The sequence below is a fragment of the Rattus rattus genome, chromosome 9 (genome assembly GCF_011064425.1).
Source record: "Rattus rattus isolate New Zealand chromosome 9, Rrattus_CSIRO_v1, whole genome shotgun sequence".
Taxonomy (NCBI): Eukaryota; Metazoa; Chordata; class Mammalia; order Rodentia; family Muridae; genus Rattus; species Rattus rattus.
In genome coordinates, this window is record NC_046162.1 from 44,812,999 (window position 1) to 44,825,529 (window position 12,531).

Genomic DNA, 12,531 nt, shown 5'->3' on the forward strand with positions numbered 1-12,531 from the left:
GGTTTCCTGTCCATAAGCCCCCATTCTCTCCCCTCCCCCCCCCCCTATGGGTATTCCCCCTATACTTTCCCCTTATTGCCCCCCACCCATATTCCCCTGCACTGGGGGTCCAACCTTGGCAGGATCAAGGGCTTCCCCTTCCCCTGGTGCCCCAACAAGGCTATTCTCTGCTACATATGCAGTTGGAGCCCTGGGTCACCCTTCACAATAGTGCCAAATAATATAAAATATCTTGGTGTGACTTTAACCAAGCAAGTGAAAGATCTGTATGACAAGAACTTCAAGTCTCTGAAGAAAGAAATTGAGGAAGACCTCAGAAGATGGAAAGATCTTCCATGCTCATGGGTTGGCAGGATTAATATAGTAAAGATGGCCATTTTGCCAAAAGCAATCTACAGATTCAATGCAATACCCATCAAAATTCCTACTTAAATCTTTATAGATATAGAAAGAGCAATTTGAAAATTCATTTGGAATAAGAAAAAACCCAGGATAGTGAAAACTATATTCAACAATAAAAGAACTTCTGGGGAAATCACCATCCCTGACTTCAAGCAGTATTACAGAGCAATAGTCATAAAAACTGTATGGTATTGATACAGAGACAAGCAGTAGATCAGTGGAACAGAACTGAAGACCCAGAAATGAACCCACACACCTACAGCCACTTGATCTTTGACAAAGGAGCTAAAACCACCCAATGGAAGAAAGATAGCATTTTCAACCAATGGTGCTGGTTCAACTGGAGGTCAACATGTAGAAGAATGCAAATCAATCCATTCTTATCACCATGTACAAAGCTTAAGTCCAAGTGGATCAAGGACCTCCACATCAAACCAGATACACTCAAACTAATAGAAGAAAAAGTGGTGAAGACTCTTGAACACATGGGCACTGGGAAAAATTTCCTGAACAAAACACCAATGGCTCATGCTCTAAGATCAAGAATTGGCAAATGGGACCTCATAAAACTGCAAAGCTTTTGTAAAGCAAAAGACACTGTCATTCAGACAAAATGGCAACCAACAAATTGGGAAAAGATCTTTACCAATACTACATCTGATAGAGGGCTAATATCTAAAATATACAAAGAACTCAGACTCCAGAGAGCCAAATAACCCTATTAAAAATGGGGTACAGAGCTAAACAAAACATTCTCAGCTGAGGATTATCAAATGGCCAAAAAGCACCTAAAGAAATGTTCAACATTCTTAGTCATCAGGGAAATACAAATCAAAACAACCCTGAGATCCCACCTCACACCAGTCAGAATGGCTAAGATCAAAAACTCAGGTGATAGCAGATGCTGGCAAGGATGTGGAGAAAGAGGAACACTCCTCCATTGTTGGTCAGATTGCAAACTGGTACAACCACTCTGGAAATCAGTCTGGAGGTTCCTCAGAAAATTGCATATTCCACTACCTGAGGACCCAGCTATACCTCTCTTGGGCATATACCCAAAAGATGCTCCAACATACAGCAAAGACACATGCTCTACCATGTTCATAGCAGCCTTATTTATAATAGCCAGAAGCTGGAAAGAACCGAGATGCCATTCAACAGAAAAATGGATACAGAAAATGTGGTACATCTACACAATGGAGTCCTACTCAGCTATCAAAACAGTGACTTCATGAAATTCATAGGCAAATGGAATGAACTAGAAAATATCATCCTGAGTGAGGTTACTCAATCACCAAAAAAAAAAAAACAAAAAAAAAAACCCACACTTGGTATGCACTCATTGATAAATGGATATTAGCCAAAAAGCTCGAATTACCAAAGATGCAATCCACAGACCACAGGAAGCTCAAGAAGAAGGATGACCAAAATGTGGATGCTCCCACTCCTTCTTAAAAGGGGAAAAAAATATCCATAGGAGGGGATATGGAAGCAAAGTTTAGAGCAGCGACTCAAGGAATGGCCATTCAGAGTCTGACCCACATGTGGCCCATATATATATATATATATACAGCCACCAAAACTAGATAAGATTGATGAAGCTAGAAAATGCATGCTGAAAGGGACCAGATATAGATCTCTCCTGAGAGACACATCCAGAGCATGTCCAATACAGAGGTCAATGTTAGCAGCAAACCACTGAACTGAGAACAGGACCCCCTTGGGGGGAATTAGAGGAAGGATTGAAAGAATTGAAGGAGCTTGCAACCCGATAAAAACAGCAATGCCAACCAACCAGAGCTTCCAGGGACTAAACCACTACTGCAAGACTATACTTTGTTATTTTCAAACTCTTCTCAGCTGGCTTCTTCGTTCCATTCACTACCACTAGCTGTCAATGGAGGACATTGTATCCCTGCCACACTCTCTGTTGAAAGGAAATGAAGGATGAGCATCACCCCACAGCTGTTTTTCTCTTGATGCTCCCTTCTCACCACTCCTCAGTGGTTTTGAGGACAGCCTGGCTCCCTACTTTAGGCCTGCTGATCACGCTTCTGCTGCTGCTGGAAACAATCCCCCAACTCATAGGCATTTTTGCCAGGTCAGTGTTTCTTATTTCTTGAAGACCATAGTATCCTTCGAAATCACACACTACCCATGCTGGCTTCTCAGTTCCCTGCCCTTCCCACCTCCTCCAGTGAGGCCAGCATCCCTGCTCTGTTGTAAACTTTGAGCCTTGTCCTTCCAAGAGCTCTACCTTAAACAGGATGCCCTACTCTCTGTCTTTCTCCTTTCCCCTCTCGAGCTCATGTTTGGAGTATTCCAGGGCAATTATTTCTAAGGCACTCTCAGACACCTCACCCACTGGCTGTCAATTGATCATTGCATCTCAGTACCTCCCACATCTCTTTTTTCTGTCTCTGGATCATATTCTCTTATCCGAGATTGCCATTATTTCTAACATTTTTTGCCCTTCTCTTCTAGATTAGCAACACTCTCCGCCCTGATAAGCTCACATCTACTTTATCTTAGCCTTCCCTAATTGCATTTAATTGCTCTAATTGCATTTAATTCTACTTTACAAACTTGCACTTCTCTAGAAAACTCAACTCATTCATGAGTAACTCATGGTTATTTTTTCCTAAACTCCCCCACAGTCCCTTCTGTGTCCTCACTATTTGGCATCCTTGCCACATTCTTCAGCATGTGGAGGAGGAGCATGTGGCATTGATGGTCATCTTCCATCACAAAATTTAAATACACACAGGCATCTGTACCCACCCCTTTCATCCTCCTTCTTGTAATGGTGAAAACACCAGTTCCCCTTGGTTACTGTCTTTCTTGAAGAAAAGACTACATTCCAGAGAAATGAAAAATTAATTATCTGGTGGAGAACTGGGCTTAACATGACGCCTGGCATTCCATCTATGAGTCCTTTACTGACACCTGCTTAACTTCAAATGCTGTTGATTAAGGGTTCAGCTCGGTGTCCTCATTTGACCTTCACACATGCTCTCTCTGGCTTGTACACATCCCATAAGGCTTATTAAATAAATAAATGGTTGGGTTAAAGAGTACACTGGTTGCTTTTATTGCTAAGTTGAGGAATGTTTAAACATGAATGGAGCATCCAGCAGGAGATGGCTGATTGAGTTTGAGCAGTGAGCACAATACTTTCACTATATTCTTGTTTGTTTCCCTTTTCTCTTTGTGGAATTAGAACAGCAGGAAAAGGATGTACCAACAGAACACACTTATGGAGACAGATGGATTGGAAGGTGACATGCAAAGTATCCTCAGGATAAAGGTGTCAAGGAAGTATCCACTGTGCCTCTCTTCTCTGCTAACAAAGCACACCTGAAGCCCAGAGGAAGTGGCTCCACTAGCAGACCAAGTGGTGTACCTGTCTCAGTGTGCCCCTGACCTTGCTTTTAAGAGGCCATGGGTGTGGAGGGGCCCGACAGACAATGGACAAGGCACTCTCTTACCTCCACTTTCAATGAGGACATCCAGGAGTTCATCCATCTGCTGACTCCGAGTCATTTGCTATTGCGAATTAGCCAAAAGAGAGCAGAGGTTAGAAGGCAATGGTTACTTCTGTGTGGAGACACTAGAAACAACACTGCTTGCTTAAAGATTCAAAACACTTGCTTAAGGCCCTAGAAACAGAATTAGTCTTGCCTAAAGATTCAACACAGCAGAGTAAAATTGAACATAACATAAAAGCTTGTAAGCTTAGTCTTTTAAAGTATACATTCATCTGATAATGCAATCATCAGCACTACGAATCCACAGAGCTCTTTTAATCTGAGAAACTGAAACTCTCTACCCATTACACAATACCCTTCAATACCCCTTTGCCGACAGCAGCAGTCGCTACTTTCCTTCCTGTCTCTGTGAATTTGACTCTTCTTGGTCTTGGTCTGAATGGTGCTCAGTTATGTAGAATCTACCACATTTTGATTTTCATTTACCCATTGGACACTTGGGGTGTTTCTACTTTGCTACCGAGATGAGTTAGACTAGCAAAAGGCCTTTGGTCTGTGTTGACCCAATCTGTGTTTGATTAAATTGAACACAGATAATCCACCTAGCTAGGTAATCCAACACATCAAACGAGGATGAGAAGGACAGAACAGTGATCCTCGCCTCATGATTCAGGTCAGTTGTCTGGGAAGTTTCCATCCCAGGACCAGGCATCTTAATACACACCATAGGACCCTTTCTCACTTTGGAAACAACGTGTATCTACCTCTGCTTGGCTGCTATGGAAGTGGGTTGTAATATTCTTGGTTCTTCTTGCAAAATCTGTGAGTCTGCCCTCACCTCTACTCATCTGAACTGTCAAGCACAGTCACACATCTCCCTAGCTTCTCAGAAATAAGAAAGCCTGCTTGGAATGATATCTTTTTAGGGCAAAGGAGACCTTGCTGCCTTGGTTTTGATTTCAGGAGACCGGATATGACGTAGCACCTGACACTGATGCTCTTTTCTGAGTTAGGTATATAGCTATGGTTATTTGATGTCTACAGAAGCTCAAATTGCTTGAACTATTCATCTTTTGGCATCCTTAAAGGCTTGTGTCCAGGAGCCCTCACCTTTGGGTTCCAAAATCTTCAGGTGCTTATCTATTCTATAAAATAATTATAAAAAGTAATTGTATAAAACCGACACCCATCCCCATGCTTTGCACATCGTCCCTGGAGCTTGTTACCTAATACAATGTAAATGCTGGGGAAATAGCTACTGTCCTGTGGCTTGGGGACCAGGGACAAGAAGAACACATGTATGCTCAACAGAGATGGAATAGTCACATGCCTAACATAGCATGCTTTAATGATGCTTTAATGCGCATGCTGACGAGATAGAAGATTCGTAAAATGGCCAGAGGCAGATTCAAGACAAGACAGACAATCCTTTCCTCTGGATGGGCTCCACACCACTTTTGGCATGCAGCAAGTTCAAGGCTTGCTTGTGGGAACTTTCAGCTCTTATTTCTCTAACGTGTTCAAGCCATGGCTGGTAGGATGCAGACACAGAGGGCTGACTGCATAAAAGCATTCATGTGCTTTCTTTTTCTTACTTTTTAAATTCAGAAGCTTTTCAAGTGTAAATGTGAGTGTTGGACTCAATGAACCTCCTTGAACCTACTACTCAGATTCAACAGCCATCAACATTGTGCCAAGGTGATTGAGTTTTAAAGCTAAGGGGTTGAGAACATATAGTATTGAGAATTGCTCTCATAGTTGAGCACCTATCATGTCCAAACAATGAGGTAAGAACTACATTATCCACAATCCTTTATTTTCTTGAAGAGAGGCTGAGTGTATATCCAACAGTGGCAGGTAACAAAGTTGGCAGTAAGGCCAGGCCTCGTGAATGCCCGTTTTTCCTGTTCTCCCTATATCGCTCAGCTGTTACAAGCATTCCTCAGCTTTCCATGGGGTTACGGCCAGATAAAGGCACCCTAAACTAATACTACCCTAGACCAAAATGAGGGCACACACACAGTCCACTGCCCATCCTAACTCAGCAGCACAGCATGCTGCAGAGAACCTGCTTCTCTTGTGATTAGTCTGCTAATTAGGAATTGTAGTGCACTATGACTGGCCAACACCCACAACACTGTCCCATGTGCTATGAGCTCACAATAAAGCCCAAGTTCAAAATGCAATTTAGACTGAATGCACACCATTTTATAATGCCAAAAAGTAGAGAAAAAAATCATCAACAGAGCCATTTTAACTTGGAATTATTTGTACACACATACAGCATTCATATGGTTCCACTTTGCTAACTCTATTGGGGAGGCACCCAGGCCGCTCCATATCAGAACCTACAAAACATACAGTGCTCAGTACTATGGAGTTCTTTCCACTGAGTCCGTTTCTTGAACTGGATAGAACAAACCATGTGGTTACCTGTTTCACTGCATCTTCATAGGATGGGGGCTGGGTTATCTCTGAAACTGTTGGACTCGACTTAGGAAAAGTTGGGGATGGAATTGAAAACGTTGGCCCCACCTTGTCAGAAGATTGTAAACCAGTCATCTGCAAGTGGATACAATACAGAGAACAGCATTCAACCCATGGGCCCTAAGGGACAATGCTTGAGTTCATGAACCACATGCTACATTAAGACAAATGCCAAGGAGTGTAAGCCCAAGATGAGAAGTTAACGAACAACACTACAGGTTAACACCAGTTCACACCACCGTGGACTTATTGTTCATGGAATCTTAGCTGAACTCACAGATTTATTTTTTTCTAAAGTGTACCCTCTTCTTCCTCCTCCTCTCCTCTCCTCTCCTCTCCTCTCCTCTCCTCTCCTCCTCTCCTCTCTTCTCTTTTCTTTTCTTTTTATAAAAATTTTATTTTATTTTACTTTACTTTATTTGAGATAGGGCCTCACTATGCAGCCCCGACTATTCTGGACCTCACTATGTAGACCAGACTGGCCTTAAAGCCTCCCAGAGATCTACCTGCCTCTGCGTCCTGGGTTCTGGGATTTAAGGCATGCGCCTCTACACCTAGCAGATGCATCCTTTCCTACCAGATGACGAAGAAGGGGCATGAGCTCAATCCAGTACAAAGTTCTTCAATGCAGGGATTTTCAGACTAGTCCATTCTTTGGGCCAATTCATTCCAAACTGGCTCATTTTCCAACAATGACTGTGAGAGTGATCTTCTCTGGTACCTAGCCTGTGAGAGCTTCAATCCCTTTGCTGACTTCAGGCATGTGGCTCTGTTACACCTTGTCCACATTTTGCCTCTCCCTCTCTTTGCTCTGGGAAGTTCCCCCATCCTGATCCTTCACATTCCTAATTCTTTCACCAGCTTATGAGCACCGTCTCTCATTTCCTTCACAGAGACTCAGCTCTGGACCCTAGATTCTCATTCCTTTACATGAAACTATCCAGTCCCCACCTCTGTCTCTAACACTATTCTCTCTCCAGCCCCCACTTCAATCCGCACCCTCACAGAAACTGGTTTATTATCAACTTCTCCAGTACTGACCTTTGGATGAATAACTGGGCTTTTGGGACAAGGGTTGAGCCCAGAACTGTGACTGCTGTCTGCTTGGGTGCCAGAGAAAGGCTGATGGAGGCTGGAAGATGGGGGAGAGAAGCTAGGAGGACGACCTTCATGTGCCCCTGAGTTCTGTTGAAAGGAACATGAGACAGGTTAAAGAACCAGCAGAATACTCGAGTGTGGCTTTAGCAGGCCACTGTCTTTGTCCCCAGGTTTCTGATATTTACAGAGCTTCCTGAATTCTATTAGCAGATGACTGTATCTAAAATATCATAGCCTATGGCTTACAAACTTCCACTAGCTCTCACTAAGCTATAGACTCTGCACATCTCACCTGTGTAAGTGTTCAAGGCCCTCCATGACTACGGGCATTGCCTAGTTTCAGGAACATGAATTCTCCTGTAACCATACCTCCTACAGTCTACCTGCTTATCTTTGTTCACATGGAATGTCTGTTTTCTGTTTAGATTCCTAAGACTCCCCACCCTCATAGATAAAAGACAAGTCTACTAAAGTCCTGACATAGCCTTCTCCTTTTTAGTGCTACTTGTGAAGTACAAGCTGTTCGTGAGGCCTTCTAGGATTCTATTAGCTCTGTCCCATCAATCTCTCTCCTACCCATGTATTCTCTGCCTGGAGATTTCATGACATATATCAGTCACGTTATTTGTTCTTCATGAAATTGCTACTGTCCTATAGAGTCTTTGTAAATAACAAGTTATTGCATCTTCTAATTCCTCCCCAACAGCACTGATATCCTCAAAATGGAAAATCATGGCCCAGGCCATGTCCCAAGGGCTATTTTTACCTTTGTTGCCTAGGACACGGTGAATGCAATAGATGTTTATGAATGGTGTTGATAGCTATTTTAGTCCCCATTCCTCCCAGTATGTCCTCACAGGAGTGGGCACCACTGGTGCGAATGTGTTGTTCGGGTAGGTCTGTGAAAGTGCGTTCTCATTACCTCTGGTCAGGCTTCACACCCCGCAGGGTAGAAACATTTTATTATGGACTTTAAAGGCAACTGATCCTAGGGTTCTAGGCAGTGAATTCAGACTTCCTGGGTCTCATTTTGCTCAATGGCAAATAAGAACACTACACTGGAATAGGGTTGCTGGGACTGCAAACAAGATAGCACCTGTACTTAGTACTTGGCAGGTCCTCAGTGTGGGTTGTCTTAGATTTTACAATCTTTGACAATGTAGTCTCCTTTGAATTGTCATCTATATACATTCCTAATAACCCATTAGTTTTGTGAACAAAGGGAAAGTCTTTGCTGATCTTGTTGGGTGTCATCTTTGAACTCTTATTCTCACTGGTCTTCCAAAGCTCTTCTCTTATTCTGTCCCAGCCACTCACTGCCTTTCATTCTGATCCTTCCGGGTTCTACGACCTCTGACCCTGAGACCTTTCACTGATGCTTTGCCCAGGCCTCCATCCCAAATACTAACAATGCTTCCTCCTTTACCTCTCTCAAGGTTTCACGTCAACACTCCTGAGCCCTTTAGTGGAGACTGTAAACTTCCAGCCTTTTCACACAAACCAGCTCCGCTCCACTTTCACCACAAGTTGGATCATCTAATTCCTTGACACTTGTCACCTGTTCTCCCCCAGGAGTAGAGGGGCTAGTGTGTGGCACACAGTAGGTTTTAATAAATATTTGAGAAGAATGTAAGAGAATAAGCACTTTCTCACGAATAGTCTCTCTGCCTACCCCCGCCCCCCAAATGTGGTATTAGGATATAGCTTAAGTAGCATCAAACTCATAGCAATCCCCTGCCTCAGCTTCCAGAGTGCTGAAATTCCAGGCCAGTACTATGCCTAACTTCCTTTTGGTTCTCTTAATAGAATGATTTGGGCTATGACAGGAGTTGATATCAATTAGCCGAACAATAGCAAACCATTGCTTGGGGCCTGATGAGGTTATATTGGAAAGTTATGCATTGTTGCAAGTCGTCTATGCTCAGAGTAAAGCTGAGGAGTTTGGCACAGAAGCTGTGATTTTCAGACATTTGCCTTCCAAGCCTTTTGCAGAGTAAGTTTGCCAACCGGTGATGCAAAGGCTGACGGTGAAGGCTCAAGGTCGGTAGAGTCAGTGCGGTGCCACCTAGCTTCTCAGAAACCCTACCCAGCTCCACCCAGTGGAGGGTGTTAATCCCCTGCATCTTGAAAGAGACACTGCTGGGTGAGGCCATAGGCGCTTACCTGTGCACACCCTTGGCTGCTGTTGGGTGAAGATACCCCATGGTTCTCTCTCTGAGCCCCAGAGGAGGAAGCCAGGAAGTAATGGTTGTTGGGCGATGGGGGCAGGCTGATGTGTTGCGGGCTCTTCAGGGTCCCCAGGGGCGAGTGCTGAGGGGAGCACTGGGGGCTGAGAAATGTGGAGGAGAGTACATGGGTTTGACCTGAGGACTCCACACAGTGAGGCAGCAGCTGAGCAGTCTCACAGGCCGGAGGGGGACTGTCGGAGCTGTGGCCCTGTCCCTTCCCAGATGCCTGCTGGGCTGCGAAGGGACAGCTAGAGACATCTTCCTGCTTGATGGTGGTGGCCAAGAAGGGCAGTGGCTTCTGGTCATTGCAGCCGCTCTTCTGCTTCTGCAGTTGCATTCTCAGCTCCTCCACCTGCCGCTGCTCTTGCCGCAGCTTCCAGGTGAGCTGGTTGATCACCTTCTGCTTCTCTACCAGCATCTTGTCCTTCTCAGAGTCTAGCCCGTCAGGCTCGGAGGGGCCCGAGCCCCCATTCAGGCTGCTCAGCAGACTCTCATCCGTACAGGCGGGCACCGGCGATGCATGCAGGCCGAAGCCAGGTGACGCATCGGTGAAGGTGTCTGGCAGGGACCCTGCAGCAGACAAGTCAGATGAGGCGGGGGAGATGGGCGGGCTGGAACTTGTGCTGCCAAAGTGGTAGAAGCCTGATGGGGAGGACTGATAACTGGGCAAGGTGTTTGGACAGGAAAGGTGACATTATGATGTCCCCAAGTTGGGCTGGGTTGCCAGCACAATCCTGGAAGAATTCGGCGGTCCACCAGAGCTGTCTTGGTGCCCGACACTGGCAAGCCCCGGATTCGAAGCTGTTGTCTTAACTCTGACACCTAAAAAAAATGAGGGGTCCATTAGTGCAGTGTTCTGTGACAATGTATTTGTTATTAAGGGAGCTTTCACACACACACACACACACACACACACACACACACACACGGAACTTAACAATATCCATCTACTTCTCTTTAATATTTCTTTGTAATTTCTCTCCTGCCTCTGATTTTAACCATTTTACACAATTTTAACAACTCTTAAAAATCTATTATCATTTCATAAGTCCATCATAATGTGAAAATAGCGTGAATTCAAAAACACAGGGACAACATCTAACTTGTGGGACAAGCCAGTTGAGCTTTGAGGCCTTCACAGAACATCAACCATTCCCAGAGGCCATCCCTACTGCCCAACAGAAAAACTGGCAGGAGTCAAAACTCAGTTCGAATATGATGTGTAGGGAATGTACATCTCTTTACAACACTGTACATTAAAAAAACAACACACTTGGAGCTACTGTAGTGAAGACCATCTGTGCCTTGTTTTTCATGGTCATAATCATGGGAATGCTTTTCTTAACCTAATGGTCAAGTCACGTCTCTCCAACCCCATCTCAGCCTCCTTCATGTCTGCAGGAGAATGGTGTCTTCCTGGGTTTAGATGCACAAGTCTAACAGTAATCTGCAACAATTATCAGGCATTTTGGCTTCTACCTCTTGCTCATTTCCAAATCTAAAACATATACCTGCTCACTGAAGGGCTTGATAGAAAAAGCGAATTGTGGACATCTCTGGAGTTTGGCTTCATTAGGTCTGGGATGGGGACCAGGATCTTCCATTTATCCCAATCCCAGGAGACACTGATGCCACTGGTCTTGCACCAGACTTTGAGAACAAGACGTTATTTGAGGAAGAGGAGCATGGGGAAGATTATGTACATGCATATGCAAATGTTTAGGAGATAGAACCCAGGTTGTTGCACGTGGTAGACCAGTTGTCTATTTTTAGTTACCCTCCAATTCCCCAGCCTCTGGGGTTTGGGTTTTATCTTCATTTTGGCTGGCTGACCTCTGACTCCCAGTTCTCTGGCCCCACTTCCTCAGTGTTGGGATTACAGACATACCTCACTATGTTGTATGGTGAGTATAAGTTGGGTCCAATAACTTTCATGACAGGGTGGGTAGAAATTGCATATTGAAGAATGCACCTGGTGATTAAACCAGACCATTCTTGGCCTTAGCTTCTTGATCCTCTGTGCTCTCTTTGAAGTGGGATATTAATCCTGTCTTATACATTTTTGCAAGGGCATACATGGATTTATAAAAGCACTTGGAATAGTGCCTGGAAAATGGTTGTGCACTACAAGACCATTATTATTATACTGATACACATGTAATTAATCAATTGCCATGTTCTTATAATATTTACAAGCTGTAAAATATGAAATATATACAATCAAGGGAACTGGTCAAATAAAAATTACTGTATGGGATGAGGTACCGAAGATCCACTGAAATTAAAGCTATGAAAGTTTGTTGACCTTATGAAAAGAATAACTATGTATAGTTTATTGTTAACTGAAAGAACGCTTGAGATGATACTATTTTAAATAAATTAAATGGTGCATGCGTACATTTAAACTTATGTTTGCTTATAAAATTATCTAGTGACTATGGGTTAGAATGCTAGATAGTCTATATTGAATTTCCTAAATAGCCCACATAGACACATCACTTCTATGATTAAGGCAGGAAACATATTCAATGCCTAAGGTCCAATGATTCTGTAAAACAGAAGAATACATAGGAAAACTTTCTGTAGGGACAGAGATTTTTGAGCATAAAAGCAAAGGAAGTAATCGTAAAAATATCCACAACCAAAAATTAAAGCAAAACCAAAAAGCAATAAAAAATGCAAATCCTATAGTAATATTTGGAAAGAAATCGATGACAGCATCAAAAATACATTGCCAAAATGAGAACACATCAAGTGTGCCTATCGTTATAAAAAGGGAAGGCTGCAAGAGTGGCTCGGCAGTCAGAGCACGTGTTATTTTTGCAGAG

The 12,531-nt window shown here is 43.7% G+C and overlaps 1 protein-coding gene across 1 annotated transcript in view; it reads right to left on the reverse strand.

The window, feature by feature from the left end:
• The window catches only part of Myocd (myocardin), a 53,228-nt gene that overhangs the window by 1,258 nt on the left and 39,439 nt on the right, over positions 1-12,531 (reverse strand). The window contains 6 exon segments of the mRNA XM_032913648.1: positions 3,891-3,948; positions 6,324-6,452; positions 7,419-7,562; positions 9,639-10,386; positions 10,388-10,450; positions 10,452-10,525. Coding sequence (XP_032769539.1) covers positions 3,891-3,948; positions 6,324-6,452; positions 7,419-7,562; positions 9,639-10,386; positions 10,388-10,450; positions 10,452-10,525 — 1,216 coding nt within the window.